Source organism: Dendropsophus ebraccatus, chromosome 3 (genome assembly GCF_027789765.1).
Source record: "Dendropsophus ebraccatus isolate aDenEbr1 chromosome 3, aDenEbr1.pat, whole genome shotgun sequence".
Taxonomy (NCBI): Eukaryota; Metazoa; Chordata; class Amphibia; order Anura; family Hylidae; genus Dendropsophus; species Dendropsophus ebraccatus.
Genome location: NC_091456.1, coordinates 101,956,577 through 101,982,658, shown reverse-complemented (window position 1 = coordinate 101,982,658; position 26,082 = coordinate 101,956,577). Strand labels below are relative to the sequence as shown.

Sequence of the window (26,082 nt, the reverse complement as noted above, 5' to 3'; positions counted from 1 at the left end):
TGGACAGGACCAGAAAATGTGGAGAAGAGACCCAGAAGCTGACAACCATCGCCAGCAGGTACAAGGGAAGGCGGGAGTCAACGAATAAATGACAGTAGGGGTATGGTACCATGGTATTGTGTCTCTTTATATTGTTTGCATAAAGAGGATTTAGCTGCCTTCTGCCATATAACTTGTCATGTCCCGTTCCCACTTGTGCAAGTCCTGGTGTATCAGATAGAAAAAGTAGATGGTAAATGTCTGAAATAAGGCCTTTTGAGGAAGTGCCTCTAAGGCAGAGTAATTCAAATAGAGTAGGCAGAGGACAGGTTATAGAGCCCAAGCAGGAATGGAAGAGGTTCAAGATTTGCAAATAGGAATAAAAGATGTGAGTGAGGAAATCAAACTTCTCCTTAAGTGTGGAGAATTCAGGAAAGGTAAAGCCTAACTAGTCCCGCCGCAAAACAGGGCTGGGTTATAGAGGATGCCAGACTATCTGCAAGGTTAGTAGTAAAAGGGAAAGAGGTGAGAGAAGATGTAGAACTGGCAAGGTAAAATTTGGCCCGACAGTGAGACCACAGGGTAAGAGTAAGGCCACAGGGCTAACAGAATATTAAAGGACACATTTTCAATATAATAGTGCGTTCCAGTGGCATAAGCCCCCTTTCCCTTATCCCTCTCTTTACCTTGATATACTGAACCCTCTTTTCACACAAGGCTCACTCTTGCCTCTTTTCCTTTTTATTCTCAAATGCTTAGATGATAAAGTGAGACAAATAAGATTTTAAAAAATGTTTAAGCTCTTGTGCCCCAGAACATGTGATCTCTTTGGTGTATTTGATACTGCTTCAGACGAATGCCCGCTTTGTTGTTAAGTTTCAGGCAGGTTCGGAGCAGGAAACCTTCACGTTGCAGGACTGGGATAAAATATTCTTCCTATGCCACAAAACGTCTCTCTCAGATAAAACGCAAATTTTAAAATTGTTTCTAGGTGGTACCGGACCCCCTCCCTACTTCATAAATTCTATCCAAACTCATTGGATCTGTGCTGGAGGTGCAGCTTGGCTTGTGATACCATGTCGCACATCTGGTGGGCTTACCCGTCTATGCAGAGGTTTTGGTCTGAGATGCTGGAAGTTATTCATAAGGGGTCACTGGTCTTCATCAGATCCTGCTGCAAGGTGGATTGGATTTGCTACAGCAGGCGACCTCCAGGTCGCTACCCCTGGCTTGGCTTGCCAGCAGAGGTGAGCGAGGTGCAGCTGGAGTAGGCAGGCAGAAACACAGCAGAACTTACGGCTAGAATTAGGACGACACTCACGGATGGCAGGAATCACAGAGAAGCTGGGACCACACACTATGGAGGCATGTCCAAACTACTGTGTTTCCTCTTTTTAAATCATAATGACAACAAAAAAACATCCAAATGACCCTGATCAAAAGTTTACATGTCCTAGTTCTTAATACCATGTATTGCCCCCTCTAACATCAATGACAGCTTGAAGTCTTTTGTGGTAGTTGTGGATGAGGCTCTTTATTTTCTCAGATGGTAAAGCTGCCCATTCTTTTTGGAAAAAAGACTCCAGTTCCTAAAAAATTCCTGGGCATGTCTCACATGAGCTGCGCACTTGAGATCTCCCCAGAGTGGTTCAAATATTCTGAGGCGAGACTGAGATGGCCACTCCTGAACCTTCACTTTGTTCAGGAACACTTTGTACAGGAACTGGAGGCTTTTTGCCAAGAGGAATGGGCAGCTTTACCATCTGAGAAAATAAAGAGCCTCATCCACAACTACCACAAAAGACTTTAAGCTGTCATTGATGTTAAAGAGGGCAATACATGGTATTAAGAACTGGGGTATGTCAAGTTTTCATCAGGAGCACAGTTGTACATTTTTGCTACATTCAGTGAGTGTCACAATTATTCTCTTTACTGATGAAAATTTTTATAAAGTCGTTATTTATTTCTTTACACTTTTTTTTTGTCTCCCTAGGGGACTATTACAGCTTATACTGTTCAATGTAATGCCATTGCATAGCTTAGCTCAGTTATATTGGCATTCTGCTCCTAGAGTTTGCCTGAAGCAGACTTTATATGCAGATTGCTGATCAGACTGCACAGAAGTAAGTGTGAGACCTCTGGCAGTCATGGAAAGCTGTTTCGATTGGTCAGAGACAGGAGCTCTCCTGCCACTGCCACACGTACACTTTTACGCTGAGATTGCTTTAGATCATGGCGTTTAAGAAGTTAATGGTGGACTCTTGACTAAGAGTACCAGCTATTGATAACAGCTGTTACTCACCATCTATGAAGCAAGTTCAGCTCCTGAGCTTGCTTCATAGCCCTGGCATACCAGAATGTCTGATACCAGGTTGCAACGACAAATGGGTACATTTTATGTCAGAAAGGGGCTAAATAGTAGTCTATACACAGCTGCCATTGTACAAACACAGAAACATAGAAGATTGTTTTCAAGTGACTTCAATAAAGAGCATTATGAGGTTATGTTCCCACACATAACTTTGCTCAGTATTTTGGTCAGTATTTTGCAACAAAATCGGGAGTGGATTAAAAAAACAGAAATGCTATGTTCACACACTGTTGGAATTGAGTGGATGGCCATTATTTAATGGCAAATAATTGCCGTTATTTTAAAACAACAGCTGTTGTTTTGAAAAAAATGGCTGGATTTGCCATTAATTGGCAATTAAAGAGACATGCTAGAGCATATACATGCAATGCTGGAAGTGGTTACACATCTGAGAACAGTTGGTGAAGGTATAAAAGACAGACACGTTGCAGTCATATTGTTATGCAGTTTACCTGACTCATACAGTGCACTGATCAATGCACTGGAGACCCGAGGCAGACCTGACCTCAGGATTTGTAAAGACCCAGATAATAAATGAATTTCAGAGAAGAAAGGAACTTGTGCACAAATCTACATGCTGGAAAAGCTCTTAAGCTGCACAGGCACGTTTTCAGAAGAGGGAAACCAGGGCATGTTCCATATGCCACAAGCAGAGGCTTATAAAGAAAGATTGCACAATATGGAAGGCAGAACAGTTGAAACAAATTTCAAAAGGGACTAAACACAAAGTCAATGCTACTATATCCCACCCACATATAAATAACTGGAATAGAACATTCAAAGTGACAAATAATCAGAAATTGCTAAACCGGTGCATTGATTCGGGGGCAACAAGTCACATGACAAGCAACAGGAACTTCTATAAAGAGTTTGACATAAACAAAAGGGAAACAATCTATCTTGTTGAATGGAAGCAGCATAAACGCAGAAGGAACAGAACATGGAATCTTAGTGTGCTCAACTAAAAATAAAGACAATTGCAATGCAGGATGTGCTATGGTATATGTTCCCAGTCTAGAAGGTGGACTGTTATCCATGAAACGCTTGACAGCTAAAGGACTTACTGTCAAATTCCAAGGTAATGAGTGTGCTATCAAGCATGGAAAGCAAATAATAGCCAGTGCCAAAATAAATGCAGTGATGAAACAGGTAAAACTATGCAGACATGGACACAATGACTGTATCCACATGTGGCACAGACTATTAGGCCACAGACATCCTGACAGTATACAGGAATTACAGAAAAGGAACCTAATCTATTGTCCACTTGTTCAAACACTGTCAGGTGTGAATGCTGCATTAAATTCAAAACAACAAAGGCAACACTTCCCAAAGCAAGTGAATACAGAGCCTTAAAGAGGTACTCCAGCTAAAAGCTTTTTCAGAGTATTTGAAACACATTACAAAGTTTTATAACTCTGTGATGTGCTTCGATCACGTATCTGCCCCCCTTCCCTATCTTTTTCCCTATCAACCCCCCACCAGGAAGTGAAGTAAACTCATTCTTACCTAATGACTGTTTACCCTAGGCTTTTCTGTGGCAGCCATTTTGGGCTAATGACATCATCAAGAGGGAGGCTGGTCTAAGCCCTGTTAAGCCAGCCTACCTTTGTTAAATGACACAGGTTGCTCAGCTCTGATAGACTGAGCAAGATGTAAGTCATCTAACAGTTCTACAGAGTCAGTTAGATAATTACCTTTCCCAACTAATTCAGGAATAAAAATGTTGGTCCCCTCAAAAATAATCTGGGTCTAATGGTGGAGGGGGAAGAGGAAAAGGCCAATCTACTTAATACATTCTTCTCTACTGTATTCACAGAGGAGAATCCCATAACAGACGACATGAATAGGGATATTGTAAATCCTCCCATAAATCTCACCTGCCTAACACAACAAGAAATGGGGCAATGCCTTAAAAACATTAAAATCCATAAGTCACCAGGCCCAGAAGGTATGCATCCTAGAGTTTTGCAAGAATTAAGTACTATGTTAGACAGACCCTTATTCCTAATATTTAAAGATTCTATAATGACAGGGATTGTTCCACATGACTGGCGCATAGCTAATGTGGTACCAATATTCAAGAAGGGGTCATAGAGTGATCCTGGAAACTATAGGCCCGTAAGTCTAACATCTATAGTGGGTAAAGTATTTGAGGGGTTTGTAAGAGATGCTATACTGGTGTATCTTAATGAAAATAATCTTATAAAGCAGCACCAGCATGGATTTATGAGGGATCGATCCTGTCATACTAATCTGATCGGCTTCTATGAGAAGGTAAGTTATAGACTGGACCTGTAGGAGGCTGTGGATGTTGTGTATCTGGACTTTTCAAAGGCATTTGATACTGTGCCGCATGAAAGGTTGGTCTATAAAATGATGATTCTGGGACTAGGGCAAAACATATGTTAGGCTATGTACACACTGCGTATGAATCCGTCCGTAGTGTGAACCGATAATATACGCACGTAGTTTTGAGGTTGATGCGTTCGCTTGAAAGTATACGATATACGCCCGCACAGTGCACACTACGTATGAGCTTAAGGCCGGATCGTATGCGGCGCCGTGAAAAATTAACAAGACCATTGTTTGAGGACGGAAATGTTGAAACTCACGGCTGTGGATTTCCATGCGGTCCCGTACGAATGACTTATTTTAGCCAAATTGAACTTGATTTTTCGATCTAAAAGGTTCTGTGTGGTTTACGGGGCTGGGCGAAGATTTCCAAGTAAATGACCTGCCTCAGATCGCTTCGAAACAAGCTAGGAAAGCATAACTGTACTACGGGCGTATGTTCGCGGTGCGTACGCATCCGGCCACATGTCGATTTTTCGCACGCCAGTAGTTTCAGCTGCACATGTACGTCAGCGTAAGACCTGTGTGCGGATTCGTACGCAGTGTGAACATAGCCTAAATGTGTAAGTAACTGGTTGTGTGATAGAAAACAGAGGGTGGTCATTGATGGAACATATTCAGATTGTGTTTTAGTTACTAGTGGGGTAGCACACGGGTCAGTGTTGGGGCCATTTCTTTTTAATATTTTTATTAATGACCTTGTAGAGGGCCTACAGAGTAGAATCTCCATTTTTGCAGATGATACTAAACTAAGTAAAGTAATCAGCATAGAGGAGGATAATATCATATTACAGAGGGATTTGGAGAAGCTAGAGGCTTGGGCACTGAAATGGCAAATGAAGTTTAACGTGGATAAATGTAAGGTTATGCATTTGGGCTGCAAAAATAATAAGTACAGTTATGTGGTAAATAATAAAACACTGGGTAAAACTGCTTCCGAAAAGGACCTGGGGATATTGGTGGACAGTAAACTCAACTTTAGTGATCAGTGCCAGGCAACAGCTGCCAAGGCTAAAAAAATAAATAAATGCAATGCAATGCAATTAAAAAATGCATCAAAAGAGGCATAGATGCTACAGATGAGAACATAGTTTTGCCTCTTTATAAATCACTGGTCAGACCACACATGGAATACTGTGTACAGTTTGGGGCACCGGTATATAAGAAGGACACAGCTGAACAGGAGCGGGTACAGAGGAGGGCCACAAAGGTCATTAAGGGAATGGGTGGGTTACAGTACCCAGACAAGTTATCAAGCTTGGGGGTATTTACGCTAGAAAAAAAGGGCGATCTGATTACAATGTACAAATATATGAATGGACAGTACAGAGATCTTTGTAGTGATCTTTTTACTCCTAGGTCTGTAACCATGACAAGGGGGCATCCTCTACGTCTAGAGGAAAGAAGATTTCACCATTAGCATCGGCGTGGGTTCTTTACTGTACGAGCAGTGAGACTGTGGAACTCTCTGCCACATGATGTTGTCATAGCTAATTCATTAAATAAGTTTAAGGGAGACATTGATGCTTTTCTTAAAAAATACAATATTACAAGTAATGGGCATTAGATGTCTGGGGATACGTTTATCCAGGAATTATTCTAATTGCCAGTGGAGTCGGGGAAAAAAGTATCCCTGTGATGGGGCAATTGTCATCTGCCTCATCGGGGTTTTTGCCTTCCCCTGGATTACCACAGTAGGGTTTCTCTAGGTTGAACCTGATGGACTCTTGTCTTCTTTCAACCTTATTAACTATGTTACTATGTTAGACATCACAGGAGACAAAGTGCATCATGGGCAAGCCCAAACCAGAAAGTGAAGAAAAAATGAAGACACCAACTGGAGCTTCAGAAACCTGCAAACAACGGGAAATTCAAACGGAGGCAGACTTAGAAGGGATGGTAAGTGTAAAAACTACTGTTTATGATTGTTTTTTTTTTTTATCAGCGCTGGAGTACCCCTTTAAGACCACTTGATATTATACACAGTGATGTGTGGTCCCATGGGACTAAACATGCGCAGTACAAGCAGATACATAGTGACCTTTATAACTGACTTTTCAAGGTACACAGTTATTTACCTAATGAAAAACAAAAGGGAAGTTTTGGATAAACTACAAGACTACATAACAACGACAAGCTACTAGTTTCAAAGAAAGCCTCGGATACTGCAAAGTGATAATGGAGGTGAATTTATTGGACACAAAATAGAAATTTATCTAGATCATTATGGCATAGAGCATCAAAAAGCAGCCCCCTAGACACCAGAGGCAGCCAAAAGGAAAAACAGGGCCCTGACTAAGATGATCAGATGTATGCCTACAGATTCTGGATTACTCGAGAACAGAGCAGTGGACGGGCGTCTATCTGGTTACAGTGATAACTTTAAAGAATACAGAATTCTAGACCCCAAAACAGAGAGAGTTACTATTAGCAAAAGTGTCACTTTTGCAAAAGAATTTAGGGATGGTTTGATGACTACACTGGAATCAAGAACAGAAAAGTGATTGTGATCGGACTACCACTGCATTCTCTGAACGAACAGTTGAAGTCTGTACAAACAAAGATACCATGAGTAAGATGACATAACCGATCTCAGATACAGAACCAAGGCGTTCAATTGGAGAAAACATGGGTAAAGCATTAGTGGGTCTCTCATACAAGGCGAATATAGTTAGGTCTTATTCAGACATCCCGTAATCTACAGATCCGTATTTCCGTATTCGAGTTAGAGCACATTGATGTCTATTGGGCTATTCACACTATCAGTAGATTAAAAGGACGCAAACCAATGCTAAAAAAAAAGACATGTCCTAGTGCGGATGTAGATTTTTTTTTACAGATCCTCTCAAAGAAATCAATGGGATTCGCTATTTTTTTTACGGACTGTTACCTGTTTGGTATCCATATTTTCGTTAAAAAAAAAAACTGTATGAGTTATAATTGACAAGGTTTTACAGAAATCCGGATGCACTGCGGATGCAGTACACAAGCCCAATTCGTAATTTTTAGTGGACTGTACGGGTCGATAACAGGAGAAATCTACAGACTTGGAAAAAATATTGACTGTGTGCATAAGGTCTTAACCAACATCCTAGGAAGAAATGTCACAGCTTCCGGACAGAGAAGCTAGTAAATAGATAAGGGCAGCAAAGGGAGAAATTAAATATTTGCATGACACTAAAACCTGGGCAGTGACAGACCTGCCAACTGGCAGAAAAGCTATTAGCTGTAAATTGATTTTTAAAGTTGAAATACAATAACAAAGGCACCATTGAATGGTATAAAACAGACTGTTGCCAAGGAATAATCACAAAAATATGGAGAAGACTACGAAGAGACATTCACTCCAGTGGTTAAAGATGCAACAATCCAGAACTTTTCTCTCAGTAGCAGCTACCAATAAAATGCAGGTGAAGCGTTTCGATGTAAAAACATATTTCTTACATGGTGAATTAACTGAAGAAATTTACATGGAACAACCACCAGGATTCAAAGAAGAGCAACGACCAGACCTAGTATGTAAACTTCAGAAAAGTATATATGGTCTGAAACAGGAAGCCAGAGCATAGAATGTAAAATTAAATAAGGTACTTACCAATGAGGACTTTCAGCAGAGTAAGGCTGACCCCTGCCTGTACACAAAGAGACTGACAGACAGATGGATTTTTGTGCTTATTTATGTGGATGATCTTCTAGTTTTGAGCGAGAAGAGGATGAATAAGGAATACTACAAATCTGAATCTGAACTTTGAGACCAAAGATCTTGAAAAAATAAGCAACTACATTGGCATTCAGATTGAGAGGGAAGAAGATGAAAGTTTTCTTCTGGACCAGTAGCAAAAAATCAGGAAATAATTAACACTTTTGGATTGGAAGATGCAAAAGCAGTGAAATCTCCCATGGAAACCGACGACCTAAAGGAAATGGACAATCAAGGTACTTTGCTACTAAATGATAACCACTACAGAAAGACATCCCAGGCTCATGAAGAAGCTGGGCCTAATGGACCAAGCCTTAGCTGTTGAGAAGGGGTGTTGGAGAATATGAAACAGCTTCAGCTTATGTCAGATGACTTATGTGATACAGGCAGCAGATGGTGCTGTGTTGTGTTAATGTGTTTTCAAATGCATTGCTTTGCTAGCCTTTATGTTCTCTCTGACACTTTCTCTTGCATCCTCCATGTTGTAAGAACACATCAAGCATGTGATGGTTGCTTTGTGTCTTTAGTAAAGAAAACAATGAATATACTTCCACAAATGTCTGTGTGCTGATGCTTCTACTGCAGTTGGCTGCAATCTACAACACCTATGCCCCGGCCGGCCGACGGCCATAGCATTCACCCCACTACTGCTTCTCCCTGCTGCAGGGAATACCACTGCTGGTCTGCCCCAGCTGCAGGTACCAATCTCCAGGCCGCTGGCGCCTGTGCTTTAGCACAAAGCTGGGAAAGGTCGGTGGAGGTATTGCCCACGGCAAGGAAAAGAATCGGTAGCGGCGGGTGAATGCTATGGCTGGCGGTGGACTGGTGATAGGTGCTGGGAGGTCAGGCAGGCCTGGAGGTAACTGACGCAAACACTGCAGAGTGTTAGAGAGCTGGCTATTTCTTTGTTGATTATTTTCGGGCGTCCTTTGCCGTAGTTGTTTTGAAAACTTCAAGGCGTAATCTGCAGGAAAATGCAGGAAATTTCTCTTATAAGCATGCAGTGAAGCCTTAAGAGATACGCCAAAAGCAAAAGTGTACATGTTCGTCCTTGCCCTGAAGAAGTGACAGGAGTACGTATTAATCAGAGTGTGTTCCAAACCGGACACATTCAAAACATGTTGTCAGATCTGCACTGCTCTAATGGAAACAAACATATTATTATAAACATGTCGATTAACATTGTCAAGCACCACCTCATGGCCAGTGCCATGAAGTGTTGCTTAGGCATATTAGTAAAAAAAAAAAAAAAAAAAAAAAGGCTATAGTGGGCTAAAAAGCAGAGACCACTTGACCATTCATCAGTGAAAGAAGGTTTTTTTCACAGACAGACAAATTCAAGGTAAAAGTCTGCTTAAAGTTTGTGTGACAGGTGGACACTTACCAGCTTGCAGTCAACCCACAGTAAAATATGGAGGAGGCTTTGTAATAATAATAATAATAATAATAATAATAATATTTATTTATTTGTATAGCGCAAACAGATTCCTCAGCGCATCCGTCAAAGGAGACATGAACTTAAAATGCTACTTCAATGCCCATTTGAGCCATGACATTCCTTCCTGCATCCACTGCAGTTCAGTTTGACTTCAGAGTCACCTGGACAGGTGTGTTTGTTGTGTACAATTTTCAAGAGAGAATGAAAAATAGCTGTGCACCAAGGAGGGATCTGCAGTGACAGCACTAATGTTGCGTTTACACGGAGCGATTATCGTTCGGATTATGATATAACGATCCCATTTAAGCGATAATTGTTTCGTGTAAACACAGCAAGCAATCAAGCGAAGAGCGAAAAATCATTCATTTTGATCTTTCAACAGGTTCTCAAATTGTCATTCGTCGTTCGCTAAAAATTCGCAGATCGATTTGTGTAAAAAGTCTTTCAAAGATTCACCCTATGTGAAAAATGGGCTTAAACGATCTTGAAAACGATCGCAATAACGATTTTTTGTACAAATATTCTAACGATTTTTCTAACAATTTATTTGTCTAAATGCTGATCGTTATGAAAACCAAATCGCTGCTTCTAAATCGTTAAACGAACAATTGGGCGAATTATCGCTTTGTGTAAACGCAGCATTAGATTACCTCATTACTATGTTCAAGCTAAGTAAAAAACAAAGTAATAAAAAAAAGGCGTCCACCCTTTATTTTTAAAAAGACGCCCTTTATTGGCGCATATAAAAAGCATTGGAGTCAATGGAATAATGGCCACCCAATGCACACAGTGTATCAAATAACGGACATTGTCTGCGCGGGTGTCGAAGTAATGATCATGAAAGTTATTTTGGGATGTATTTTGCAAACAACGCACGTTATTTTTTTAGCTGTTCACACACAGTTTTCTTTTTTCACTGTCCTTTCATTGACTTTACAATTAAATTCAATGTACTTTTAAAAGTGACTCTGTACCCACAATCTGTTTAAACAGAGTTTAGTTGGATCCTGTATGCCCAGTTTTGTAGACTTGTAGTCCAAAAGAGGCCATTGCTAGTATAGGGACCATCTCTCTGAGGTTCACCTTAACGTGGTAAGATGTTACATTCTATTTGATCAAATGGTTTTCTGAGAACCTTATTTAAAAAAAAAATTACATTTTCTTTTTTAAAATATTTAGAACAGATTTTTATCACGTGTACGACGGAGGGAGTATAGGATGTGAGTCCTGACATTTTTTCTGTTTTTGTCCGAAAACAGATGTCATGATCATTATTTTGACACCTGCACAGCCAACGTCCATAATTTAATTCCCTTTTGATAACACATTTAGGAAGGCCTTTTAAGTGACCACTTTACTTTTTTTTGTTTTTTTTTATTTGTATAACGCCAACAGATTCATTTTAAGAAGGACTGGTTTACTGTTTTTGTCTAAGGACAAAATGAAAGTCTGTGAAACGTTCTGTAAATCCAAAGACTGCTTTCTCTGTTTTTACTAGCAGATTAGGGCAGAAATATGACAGGCAAAAGCTAAACACAGGTTCCCTTTAAATAATATCTTGGGTGGTAAAATGCTACTTTACTTGAAACTGAACTTTTACTCTGACAGCAAAGCCCTGTACAGTGAATTACTGCTTCCATATGCATTCCCAAAAATGTGTAAGAGTTTAAATTTTACTATTTCCTTACTTCCTATGAAGTGTCTAGCAAAACTAAACACAAAAGCTGAAATGACGTCATGCCAAGTTTCACTGGTTGCAGCCAACGAGGAGTTTGCATACCACACCACCTACTGTATAAATACCAGCATACCAGACATTCACTGTGGCCTAGACAATAGTAAAAAGTACGTAATATGGGAAAACACCTTCAGCATTTGTTGAATAATGTATTAAGTTGTACAGCTGTGCACAAAACTCAACTTGTTACTTTCAACACATAATCTTGTGTAAAATTTGAAGTCTCAGTATTGACCTTTTATCATATGCCTGTAAAAGTTCACTATACATTAGAGATGAGCCGAACGGCCTGATTGCTCTAAATCCCTCTGCCAGGAAACCATGAAGACCTAGGGCTGTATCAATGTTTTCCAGGCAGCATCCATCTTTTTTAGGCAGTGGTAATCATCAGCTGAGCGATCAGGTTCAGGTTCAGCTGAACTTGTAAGTGTAACTGTAAATTCGCTCATCTCAATGTGGTATTTAATTAACTGATATTTTCTGTGAATTTATTAAGCAGATGTATGGCGTTTGCAGTACTCTAAAATGTAAGTTGCCCACAGATGAATCAGGATAATTGCAGAAATTAAAGGGGTAGTGCGGCGGTAAAAAATTATTCACAGAATAACACACATTACAAAGTTATACAACTTTGTAATGTATGTTATGTCTGTGAATGGCCCCCTTCCCCGTGTCCCACCACCCCCACCCGTGTACCCTGAAATGTGGTGCACTATACATTACCTGATCCGTGCCGACACGCGTCCGCCATCTTGTGCCAAACGTCATCTTCGGCCGGCCGGCCCGAACACCTCCGATCTTCCCGAGTGCCGGCCGCGTCATCAGCTGCTCAGCCGCGATTGGCTGAGCATAACTGTGCTCGGCCAATCGCGGCTCACGGGTGGGGGTGGTGGGACACGGGGAAGGGGGCCATTCACAGACATAACATACATTACAAAGTTGTATAACTTTGTAATGTGTGTTATTCTGTGAATTATTTTTTACCGCCGCACTACCCCTTTAATATAAACAAAGGGTTCAGAATGGTGAAAAATGTTTCATTGTTTACTGGGTAACACCAGTCTTTGTACTTTCTGGTCCCTCTTCATGTCTGACCACTGCAGCCATTTACTAGGTGACCAGCTGCAGCAGTGACATGTGCAACTTCAGAGGGACTATGCAACCTGCAATACAATGGCATGGGAACCCTAAGATAAGACACGTTTATTTACCAATTGAACATCCCTTTTATTTTAATTGGAATTCGGGGACATTTAGGTGTTTCTGCACTCTAATTTGCCATAGAAGTATGGCTGGGAGCTGTACTTTACACTGTGAGTACAGGCTATCTTGTACGGTCACTGTTCACTGAATAGCAGTTGCACAAAATAGACCTGTCAATTTTTTTTGTACGGCTGTAGAGAATAAAAGCTGTAGTGTATACAGTGTGTATACACTACAGCTGTGGTTCCATACACTGCAATGTAATCGATCGCTGTCATTAAACAATGGCCGTTGTTGCAGCCTGCAACTGTTGTTTTATGGCATTCTCATAAAATCTAGTGTAAAAGTAGTAGAAGATTTGTTGCATAAAACAAAAAAAAATTAAATCCATTGACTACTTTGAAAAATAGCTTTGCACCGCTATTTTCTGATCCCTATAACATTTAAAAATGTCTGTTTACGGAACCATGTAAGGGGGAACCTCTTTTTTGCATACTGAGATAAAGTTTTATACTGATACTCTTTTGTGATAGAGATTTCCGCATGTGGGAACTATGTAAACAAAGTTTAGATTTTTGTTAACCCTTAGAGGACCCGGACAATTCTAAATTTTTGAGTTTTTATTTTTTCCTCCTTGTGTTTAAAAGGTAATAGCACTTGCATTTTTTCACCTAGAAACCCATATGAGCCCTTATTTTTTGCGTCACTAATTTACTTTGCAATGACAGTCTGAATTTTTTCATAAAATATACTGCGAAACCAGAAAAAAATTCAATGTGTGGTGAAATTGAAAAAAAAAAAAAAAACGCATTTTTTTTATTTGGTGTTTTTTCGCTGTTTGCCCAGTGGTAAAACTGACTTGTTATATGTTTCTCAAGTTGTTACGATTACAACGATATGTAACATGTATAACTTTCATTGTATCTGATAGCCTGTAAAAAATTCAAACCATTGTTAACAAATATATGTTCCTAAAAATCACTCCATTCCCAGGCTTATAGCGCTTTTATCCTTTGGTCTATGGGGCTTTGTCAGGTGTCATTTTTTGCGCCATGAAGTGCTCTTTCTATTGGTACCTTGATTGCGCATATGCGACTTTTTGATTGCTTTTTATTACAATTTTTCTGGATTTGATGCAACCAAAAATTCGCAATTTTGCACTTTGGGATTTTTTTGCACTTACGCCATTTACCGTGCGAGGTCAGGAATGTGATTAATTAATAGTTCGGGCGATTACGCACGCGGCGATACCAAACATGTTTGTTTATTTATTTGTTTATTTTTACTTATAACATGGGAAAAGGGGGGTGATTCTGACTTTTATTAGGGGAGGGGGCTTTTTATTAATAATAACACTTTTCTTTTTACTTTTACACTTTTACTAGAAGCCCCCCTGGGGGACTTCTAGTATAGGTGCACTGATCTCTCATTGAGATCTATGCTGCATAGATATGCGCATAGATCGATGAGATCGATCGATGCCGAGCCGGGATCAGCACCATTACGGCTCTGACCCCGGACGGGGTAAGATGTGTGGAGCGATCCTCCCCACTAGTTAGCAGGGAAGTGCTGCAGTAAGTAATCAGATCCGATTACTTTATTAGCGGGCACGGCGATCGGACCGTGCCCGCTAATAGCCGTGGTCCCAGGCTACAAGCGGCACCCGGGACCGCGGCGGTTCACAGCGTGGCCGCCGCGCGGCCTTGCTCTGAACGCATGGAGGCGGCCCTGGACGTACGGGTACGTCCAGGGTCGCCTAGGGGTTAAATAGGTGTAAATTGTTTATTTATAATGGCAGTTTTTTTTTATTAACTATTTAGTCCACTTTACTATGTAATCACTCGATTGTACAGTACAATGCAATCTCCAATTTCACTCAGTCTATGGCAATTTATAAGGCTGTGTTCTCATTTAGCAGTTCCTGTGTTTTGACTATTTTTTTCAATTTCCTAAAATATAAACAGGCTTGCAACACTGAATAGATTTTTAGAGTACCGTGTGTGTTTTCTAAAGAAATCTGAAGAAACACCAACCAATTCTGTTGTAATTTTAATGCTGCAAGACTATTTAAAGTTTAGGCAATCAAAAAACACAATTCAATTGTCAGTGGCAATTTGCCACATATAAATACAACCTAATAGAAGTTCTTTTATAGCACAGGCCTTCAGAAGCCCCAAGCTGCCATAACAACTGACTGGTACCCTGCAATTTCTTCATTAGAAGGAGCCAAAGACTTGGTAGGACCAGCTCCTGTCAACTAACCACCTAGATGCTGCGGTTGATTGTACATCCAGATGAAGCTGGAAGGAAAATGAGAGCGTGTAGGCACCCCAGGCTATGGCACAGATCAGGACCACCACGTTGAGAACTGGCTGAGAAATTATAAAGATTTTGTAAACACCAAACCACCATCACCTCCAGCCTCCAGGAAAGGAACAGTTTGCTTTTAATGAGAACCTGTTATCCTGCTTTTAATGGGAACCTGACACCCTGGTTTTAATGGGAACCTGTCACCAGTGAGCTGAGATGAGTCCAATGGCCATAAGAAATCACTGCTCCAGTAAGGCAGGTTCCCTTTAACTATCTAACAACTACCTAATGGTGTCTGCAGCCCTTAGCAGCAAATAAAGTTAACAGATTCCAGGTATAGAGTGGGCTCAGCACCATACATTGTTAACAGCACAATGACATGTATACACATGATTACATTGAAAGGTAAGTAAAAGCCATAAATAAAAACCAAAGGTGCAAGTAATAAATCTAATAAATAAAAATTATTGGGAAAATAATGTGAAAAATTCAAAAAGTGGGAGATAGTAAACTTTCAAAACTACAAACAAATGCACTAAGCACTGAACAATACAAGCCAATGAAGTTTTTAAAGTAAAGATTTACATAAAAAAAATTGTTGCACACTGTTTCTTCACTGCGGAATCCCATACTAAACACAGCAGACAGGGCAGGATGCCCTGCCTCCTTTATCATAGTACAGTGTGAGCATTCTTCTATCATACTAGCATAATACTTTTGAGTATTTGTTCAATAAAATTTGATTTATACCCAAACAGCTGAAAATTACAGTGATTGTCATTTGCATCAACCATTTATAAAAATCAGGAAAAATTATCATTTGCATAATAATTTTGTTATATAAGAAAAATGGTGTCTCTTTGCAGGAGCTGGGCTGCAGTAACTGGGCTTAACCACTATGTAGTAAATAGAGCTAATGACTTCCAGCCCCATTCACGGCATAGATGAGGTTGCAGATCTGCTAAAACAACTGATTGGCGGGAGGTGACAGGTGTAGGCACCCCGCTGACCAGCAACTGATATCCTATCCTGAGGACAGTTCATCAACTATTTTTGCCCAGAAAAGCCCTTTAATGTCCCCAACAGTGCCTGCTTTGTTCACATCTCTTTCTTTTCCTGATTTTGGACTATATGTTGCCAACCTGTCAAAAAGGAATACTGACGTATAGAGCAATGTGTAGCCAGCAGTTCTATTGACTTTAATATACTCAACATATTCTAACTGTGCAAAGGTTCAGTTAATTTCCAAAATGTATCTCCTTTATGTGCATGGTAGACACAGTAGACCAAGTTTTTGAATAATGTACAAAAACAGTTTACGTTCAGGAAATGAATTGAACATTTTGACTGACTCTATTTGTTGGCATCCCTTTTTGACAGGTTGCAAAGGAAAACCTGGAGTGAAGAAGAAAACTAGATGTGAAGGAGGGGACAATTTGACAATGAGTAAATATTCCTACATATAATAGTTGAAGCAGATTCGGTGAGTTTTACCCTATCTGTAGTACTAACAACAAGGAGATGAACGCAGACCATCAAATATACCATCCTGTTTACCAGAGACTCACAGAGGCTCTGGTGCCTCAGATCTCAGCTTCTAATCCTCAGACATGGAAAGGACCACCATGATAAGTCCAATTAACACAATAGGATAAGTAGTCTGTGGCATGGAAAGTGAGTCTATATGAAAGTGCCTCTGAGACTAAAATGGAATTTCAGAAGCAACGTTAACTTATCACATAGAGTTCAGAATTAAATGAATTTTATGTGACTGTACAGCTCATTGGGGTGCAGGAGGCTATACATTAAAAGACATTTCCACATGCTAATATGGTTATTGTAAAAAAAGAAAGAAAACTAAAAGTAATAACATACTCTTGCATTTTCCGTAGTACATGACCTCTAGGTCTGGTTGTCCACGACATTTGCTCGTAATTAGTTCACATTCATCTTGGTATGTGTTCCCATCTGACCCACATACAGGAATATCACTATTCAGACCCGAACAGTCAGGTGCACATTCACACTGGGGTCGTCCATCTTTCAGAAGACACATCTTACCAGGTGGGCACTGTACACCTTCACAATTGTCTGCAGGGAAAAAAAATTAAGGAAAATAAAACATATCACACTTTGCTAAGCAGTATTGAAATAATTACTGAACTACAATATCAAATGTGCAAAGGAAAAACAGAATGCAATAAATTGTATACACGTTTACTTGCTTGTACCACTTGTACTGTCGGATAACTGCTTTTAATCCAAGATCTGTCCTGGGGTCCGTTGTTGCAGTTATTGTCCAGTGATGCAGTTATTGTCCTAAAAAACTAATTTTAAACTTGCATCTGTGTTAAACTGGTGTGGCCTAGAGTTTCTGTGCCCTAGGCCTGCGACGCCTCTCCTTTCTTCCTCCCAGCCCTTCTCATCATTAGGAACACACCCATGCAGGATTTCTCCTACTCATCACTTAAACAGTCTAAACAGTGCACATGTGCCTTAACAATCTAGCACATGTGCACCACTTAGACAAGAGATGAATAGGAGAAATCCTTCTTGAGACATTCCTAATGATAAGAAGGGCGTGGAGGAAGAAAGGAGAGGCATTAAAGGACAACTCCCATGAAAAACTTTTTCCCAGTAATTAAAGCACATTACAAAGTTATATAACACTGTAATATACTTCAATCACCTGTCTGTCCTCCTTCCCTGTCTTTTCCCCCCTCCACCCCCCACCAGGAAGTGTAAGAAACTCCTTCATACCTAATTACTGTCGTCACCAGGCTGCTCTCTCAGCTCCTTCTAGTGACGATGAGTCATCAGCAGGAGGGCTGCTCTAGCTCCTGTCACACCAGCCTCCCCCTCCCCTGCCTGGTCAGGTGACTAGGCTTGCTCAGCTCCCATTGGCTGAGCAACTTTAAGCCATCTGTCATTCTGCAACTCAATAATGACTGGTGACTGACTCCAGGCACATAACCAGCTACAGGACCCCCTCCCCCATACTCCCTCCTGCTGCCGAGTGGGCTCAGTGAGTGAGTGATGTCACTTGCTTATCTTTCTCCTCACTCCCGGCATGTCAGCTACACAGAGGTCTTATTTCTCCCCTGCTGCCCTGACCTAATTAGGGATGGCCATCCTGCAGAATACACTACAGTGAGGTGAAAGTATGTGTGTGCAGCTTCAGTGTGTGTATATAGCAGCCAATCAGGTAGACAGTGCACAAAACTGTCGATTGATTTTACTTGCAAAACACACAACAGGAAACAAAAGCATACAACTCCTCTGAAGTGTACCCAGCACTGTCACTACACTATTGTATGGAGCTGTGTGCTTGTAGCACTGTGTTGTGTACGTGCTGGCACCGGGGCCCTGGCAAACAGATCATCAGTGGGGTGCTGTGTGTCAACACCCTTCTGATCTAATATTGGTGAACTATCCTCAGGACAGGCTATTAATTGAAAACACAAGTAAACTCCACTTTGCACTTCAAAATTGGCTTTGCACTGTAACAACCTGTGCATACATTTTTTACCAATTGCATCCAACTAGTACAGTCATTGGAGACCTTTTCTTGTGTCACTCACCTCTGCATGGTTGACAACTGACCAGTCCTAGGAAGCCCAAAAGGCTTATTTTGTTCATTGGATCAGTATAGTTAGACCAGGCTGTGTCAAGGTGTCCATCACCACAGCATTCATCCCAGGTCACTGCAGTAAGTAGCATTAAGCTGCAGGTCGAACTAGAACCCTGTAAAAGCCAGCAAGTGCCACCTGTAAGATGCAAGCAAAATACTATGAGTTATTGAAAATAAGAGCAAAAGAAACACTGCATTTTAACATGCCGTACAATTACAGCACGTCAGGCAAGTTCCACATCTGAATCGGAGTCTCTGTTCATCACAGATTCTGTATAAATAAAAGAACAAAAAATGCTTTTCCTATCCCAATGAAATCCAGAAAAATTACAGACACCAGCCAGAATCCCCAAACAGAGCCTCTGATGCTGATGTGAACCTAGCCTTACTAAGTGCAAATATAATCAATTGCCAGAAATGATAAATTATACTGATCCTTTGATGGAGGATCCTGGCACTTATATTTTCACAAGTAAAATGAAAGGAAAAAAGTCCATGGCAAAATCCAATCCCTTAAAAATTATGTCCTTTATTTAAATCCACAGATCTGTGGATTTAAATAAAGGACATCACTTTTACGGGATTGAATTTTGCCATGGACTTTTTTCCTTTTATATTACTCGTGCAATTGCTCCAGTGAGTCCCTGGACGTCTATGGCACTGCCCGGAGTCCATGTGATAATATGGTAGCTTCAGACTTATTTTTATGGCATTTATGAGGTTGTAGCGGTTTTTTAAATTTAATTGTTTTACTTTTTTTTTACACTATATTTACAGTCTAAAATCCTCTTGAACCTTCAAGTAAAGGCAACAAAGTAACAGCAAGGAGATCAAGGGATTTTTATCAACAAGGTGCGCAGGGTACTATTAATAACACGCATGTTAGGTCAAGGAGACACCCGATGCCTTTCATACATCCAGCTGTTTTTCCATTGCTTTTATTTTCTGGTCCAAAGTGTCAAAGGGGCTGTTCCAAACTCGAGAAGTGCAGGGGGCTGTAACAATCCCCTTCTATATTTGAATCAACTGGGAATTCAGCTTCCAGCTGACTGTCAATCTAGTGTCGATTGAAATGGGAGGGGGAGCAAGGAGAAAGTCCAGTCCGGAATGAATTATGCTCGTAATCCAAGGCAGTACAGTGGTGCCTTGGATTATGAGCATAATTCGTTCCGGGACCGTGTTTGTAATCCAGATCCACTCTAAAACCAAAGCAAATTTTCCCATAAGAAATCACTGAAATGCAGATAATTAGTTCCACACCCCCAAATTTTAATTTTATATTCTAAATAACTTGTAGAAAGGATGTAACAAACATTTAGAAACAGATGAATATATGATATTATAAGTTACTGTACAGTATAGCAATCAGCATGTGGAGTATAATGTATAGTAACTGCATAAACCTGAAAAACAGCCGCAGTTTGTAGATACAGGATAGAACTGCAGATCCCCGTAAAGCAATACCGTAGTACAACAGGCTAGAATAGAGAAGCAGGGCTGCTGTCAGAGGTCTGTGTGGTCACATGATAGCAGTGGAGAAGGGGTGTGAGTTCAGCCTGGACCAAACAGGACTGACAGAGACTGCAGGAAGCATGAAGGAAGGAGCAGGGAAGATGTGGCCACAGTACCAACAGCACTCTCTGTCCGGGGAGAGAGGGGTTACAGCTGGGCCCGGCTGGGTTCACACTATGTATATTTGAGGCTGTATTTGTGAGGCTGTATAGCAACCAAAACCAGGAGTGGATTGAAAACACAGAAAGGCTATGTTCACATAATGTTGTAATTGAGTGGATGGCCGTCATTTAATGGCAAATTTTTGCTGTTATTTTAAAACAACGGCTGTTATATTGAAATAATGGCAGTTATTTACCGTTATATGACGGCCATCCACTCAATTTCAACATTGTGTGAACAGAGCCTTTCTGTGTTTCAATCCACTCCTGGTTTTGGTTGCTATGAGGACCTGACTTGAGGACCAAATACTGCCTGAAGTATACAGTGTGTGAACCCAGCCATGGAGAGATTACCTCCACAGTCCTGTCCCCTGATGCAAGCCCCAGCCTGAAGTGGATCTGCTATGATTTGGAAGGTGAGGGTAGACTTCCTGGGTCAGAGTACAGAGCTGTAGACCCCGCTATGCCATGTCTATGACCATGTCCCTTCTCCACTCGCCCTCCCACCCAGTACAGGGAGCGCTTAAACAAAGTCACAATTTTGAAAAATTGCAAGCTCTTAAACCAAAACGCTCTTAAACCAAGTTACTCTTAAACCAAGGTAACACTGTACTTAGAAAATCCATTTTGATGATTTGCACCAGAGAGTAAAAGCATTACTCTATGCTATGGAAGCACAGCTGCATATATGATATATATATATATATATATATATATATATATATATATATATATCTCGGTGTACAGGTATGCCCACCTTCAATGTCGCCATCAAATGTTCTGCTAAGTGTGTATTTTATATAAAGAGGTATTCCTATCTTATAAAGTTACAGCATATTGTTAGGATATTGCTAGCACATTTATGATGACAGTAGTCTGACCTCAGGACCCTGACAATCAGGGGACCACACCACTAATAAAGGGTCTTTTCCCACACAGCAAGCAGCATATGTTCCCCAGGCTGTGCAGCAAACTGTAGCATAGTTCTAGTCAAGTGAATAGGGTTGATTGCCCCTGCACATTTAGGTGGCCAAAGCACTACTGTGAAAGAAAGACAATAATGGGTCTATAGTACTGAACCAGTGGTGTAGCCTCTTAACCCTTAGAGCAGTGGTTTTCAACCAGTGTGCCGTGGCACACTAGTGTGCCGCGACACATGGTCGGGTGTGCCGCGGGGAAAGTTCCCCAAACTATGGTGCCCCTGTGAAACAGGAGAAAACAATGGGGGAGAGAAACCTGGGGATGGGGGAGAAACAGGGGAGAGAAGCAGGGGGGAGAGAAACATGGGGATGGGGGAGAGAAACAGCGGAGAGAAGCAGGGGGGAGAGAAGTTTGGGGGAGAGAAGTATGGTGGAGAGGAGTACAGGAGAGAAGCATGGGGGAGAGAAGCACAGGAGAGAAGAATGGGGGAGAGAAGCACAGGAGAGAAGTTTGGTGGAGAGAAGCAGGGGGAAGAGAAGTATGGTGGAGAGAAGCACAGGAGAGAAGCATGGGGGAGAGAAGCACAGGAGGGAAGAATGGAGGAGAGAAGCACAGGAGAGAAGAAGGGGGGAGAAGTAGGGTGGAGAGAAGCACAGGAGAGAAGCAGGGGGAAGAAGAAAAAAGGCCCAGGTTTCACACTGAGTGAGTATAAATACATTTAGAATCTATATTATTAACTATATGTATAATATGTTATGTTTTAGTGTCATTTTGTGCCATTTTAGTTGCTGGTGTGCCCCGGGATTTTTTAAGTATAAAAAGTGTGCTCAAAAAAGGTTGAAAATCACTGCCTTAAAGGACCCGGCCAATTTAAATTTTTGGGTTTTCGTTTTTCCCTCCTTGTGCTTAAAGGGAACCAATCACGCCGAAAATCCATCTTAAGATAAGGAAACGTGCTGGCACATCTCTAGCACGTTTCCTAAACATCCCCCTGTAACCTCCGTGCCCCCCTCCATCAGTCAGTAATCTTACTTTGAAGAAGTCCCGCGCTGTATGTAAATTTCTGGCAAGTAGTCACGGTGGGCGGATTTAGTCAAGGTGGACAGGATCAGTCACAGGTCCTGGGCGTCTGTAATGGCTGTAATCACGCCCAGAGGGGCGTGCTTGAGGTCTGCCTTCCATCCACGTAACCTGGGGGCTTGCGTTTCACGTCGGCGGCGCGCTGACATCATCCGCACGCAGCTCCGTCATCTTCCGGAGTCCGCGCATGTGCAGTACGTGGGCGGCGTCTCCCGCCGTGCTGCGCATGCTCGGACTACAAAAAACGTCTGCGCTGCGTGCGGATTATGTCGTCGCGCCGCCGACGTGAAATGCAAGCCGCCGGGTCACGTGGATGGAAGGCAGACCTCAAGCACGCCCCTCTGGGCGTGATTACAGCCATTACAGACGCCCAGGACCTGTGACTGATCCTGCCCACCTTGACTAAATCCGCCCACCGTGACTACTTGCCAGAAATTTACATACAGCGCGGGACTTCTTCAAAGTAAGATTACTGACTGATGGAGGGGGGCACGGAGGTTACAGGGGGATGTTTAGGAAACGTGCTGGGTGATGTGCCAGCACGTTTCCTTATCTTAAGATGGATTTTCGGGATGATTGGTTCCCTTTAAAAGGCCATAGCAGTTGCATTTTTTCACCTAGAAACCCACATGAGCCCTTATTTTTTGTGCCACTGATTGTACTTTGCAATGACAGGCTGAATTTTTTCATAAAGTATACTGCGAAACAGGAAAAAAATTCAATGTGGTGAAATTGGAAAAGAACCCAATGCATTTTATTTGGGGGGTTTTGTTTTTATGCCGTTCGCCCTGGGGTCAAACTGACTTGTTATATATGTTCCTCAAGTTGTTACGATTACAATATGTAACATGTATAACTTTTATTGTATCTGATGGCCTGTAAAAAATTCAAACCATTGTTAACAAATATATGTTCCTTAACCCTTTGAGGACCAGGCCCAAAATGACCCAGTGGACCGCGCAAATTTTGATCTTAGTGTTTCCGTTTTTCCCTCCTCCCCTTCTAAGAGCTCTAGCACTTTCAGTTTTCTATCTACAGGCCATGTAAGGGCTTATTTGTTACAGGAATAGTTGTACTGTGTAATGGCGTCATTCATTTTACCATAACATGTATGACGGAATCCCAAATATATTATTTATGAAGATATAAATTGGTGAAATCGCAAAAAAGAATGCAATATGGTAACGTTTGGGGGCTTCCTGTGTCTACGTAATGCACTATACGGTAACAGCGACATGATACTATTATTCTATAGGTCAGTCCGAACACAACCATATGCAGGTTACACAGATTCTCTAATGTTATATGTTTTTTTTAAATGAAATCCTTTTTTTTGGCAATTAATTATAAATAAAATGGGACTATTGTGACGCTTATAACGGTTTTATTTTTTCACCTACGGGGCTGTATGGGATGTCATTTTTTCCGCCATGATCTCTAGTTTTTATTAATACCATATTTGTGAAGATCGGACGTTTTGATCACTTTTTATTAATTTTTTTTTATATATAGTGTAACATAAAATCGGTAATCCGCGCACTTTTTTCCCTCTTTTCGTGTACGCCGTTTACCGTTCGCAATGACGCTTGTTATATTTTAATAGATCTGACAATTACGCACGCTACGGTATATTATATGTTTATTTGTTTATTTATTTTTATATGTTTTATTTATATAATGTGAAAGGGGGGTGATTTCAACTTTTATTGGGGGAGGGGTTTTGGGGTAGTGTGTTAGTGTTTTTAACTTTTTTTTTTTTTACACATTTGAAGTCCCTTTGGGGGACTTTTACATAGATTAGTTTGATTTCTACACTGATGAATGCTATGCCATAGGCATAGCATTGATCAGTGTTATCGGCGATCTGCTCATTGAGCCTGCCTGTGCAGGCTTAGTGCAGCAGATCGCCGATCGGACCGCACGGAGGCAGGTGAGAGACCTCCAGCGGCCCGTTTTACCGATCGGGACCCCCGCAGTCACACTGCGGTGGTCCCGATCGGTAAGTGACAGGGGACTCCCCCTGTCACTTACACTTAAACGCCGCGGTCGCGCCGCGATCGCGGCGTTTAAGGAGTTAATGACACGCGGCAGCGCGATCGCTGCAGCGTGTCATTACCGGTGAGGTCCCGGCTGCTGATTGCAGCCGGCCCCCACCTGCTATGAAGCGCGCTCCGCTCCGGAGCACGCTTCATAGCGGGAGAAACACCCAGGGCGTACAGTTACGCCCTAGGTCGTCTGGGGACAGACTTCCATGGCGTAACTATACGCCCTGGGTCGTCTAGGGGTTAAAGCATAACTGTCATTTCAGGGTTATTTTTCTGAAAACATTAAATATCAACAGTACAAGCGATTTTAAGAAACTCTGTAATAGGTTTTATAAACCAAAAGAGTTTCCTTCTGTACTGAAAAAGCAATCTCCCAGCCTCCCCCCTCACATCAGAAGAAGCAGGATTTCTGTCTCCATTATGTGGCTATGGAGAGGGGAGGGGCTGTTAGGAGTGACTGAGCACGGAGCAGTCCTGCAAAGCACAACACCCTGCAATCTTCTCTCAGTAAGTTCATAGATAAGAACTGACCTTTCTGACACCTGAATTTAGCGTTTTAGGTGCCCAGAGAGTCTACAAACCTTCATGTCACCTCTTCCTGCTCCCTCATCTCCCTCAGCCCTTCCCCCCTTCATAGGCTTACAATGGAGAGAGCAGAGCCCGTCTTCACTGGCTTCTCTGTAATGAAGATGTGTTTGCCTGATAATGCACAGATAAGAAGTCAGGGGGGAGGCTGGGAGATTGCTTCTTGAGGACAGAAGGAGGCTTTTTTGGCTGATGAAACCTATTACAGAGTTTAATTTTTAATCTTATACTAGAAGCCCCCCTAGTATACTAGAAGCCTCCCTCATTGAGATCTATGCTGCATGGATAGGCTGCTGCAGCCGGAAGCAATCGATTGCCGAGCCGGAATCAGCGCCATTACGGCGCAGACCCCGGATGGAGTAAGATGTGTGGATCCACCCCACTAGACACCAGGGATGGCTGCATTCAAGTAATCGGATGCAGCTGTCAACTTTGACAGTTGCATCCGATTACTTTATCAGCGGGCACGGCGATCAGACCGTGCCCGCTAATAGCCGCTGTCCCGGGCTACGAGCGGCACCCGGGACCGCGGCGGTTCAGAGCGCGGCCACAACGCAGCCCCGCCCTGAACACATGGAGGCAGCCCTGGATGTACAGGTACGGGTTAAAGTACACCTAAGGGTTAAAGTGTCACTGTCGTTATTTTTTTTTTAGAAATCAATAGTACAGGTGATTTTAAGAAATTTTTTAATTTAGTTTATTCGCTGAAAAACGCATTTTTAACATTAAAAAGCAGTCTGAAGCCCTCCCCCTGTCTTTATTGTTCTCTATGAAGAGGGGAGGGGTGGAGGGAAATGAGGCACCAAAACAGGACAACAAAGAGTTAATTTACAGCTACATCACCAGGCTATCTCCTCTGACATCAGCACTGACCTCTCTGACCTCTGAATAGGGTCTTTCAGTGGCTCCCTGCTGTCTAATCCTTTGTTCTCTGCTCTCTGCTGCAGACTAATCTCCCTCCTCCCCCCTCCCCTCTCCATAGCACAGACAGGATCTGATTGATGTAAAACAGTCGAGATTTCCTGATAATGAGCAGTGGATGACAGAAAGGAG

The 26,082-nt window shown here is 41.7% G+C and overlaps 1 protein-coding gene across 1 annotated transcript in view; it reads right to left on the bottom strand.

Moving 5' to 3' along the window:
- FSTL3 (follistatin like 3) overlaps positions 1-26,082 on the bottom strand; it is a 94,375-nt gene that overhangs the window by 62,754 nt on the left and 5,539 nt on the right. The window contains exons 2-3 of the mRNA XM_069964453.1: positions 18,676-18,861; positions 16,970-17,185 (exon numbers count right to left, since the gene is read on the bottom strand). Of these exons, the coding sequence (XP_069820554.1) occupies positions 16,970-17,185; positions 18,676-18,861 (402 nt within the window). The remainder of the gene's footprint in view (positions 1-16,969; positions 17,186-18,675; positions 18,862-26,082) is intronic.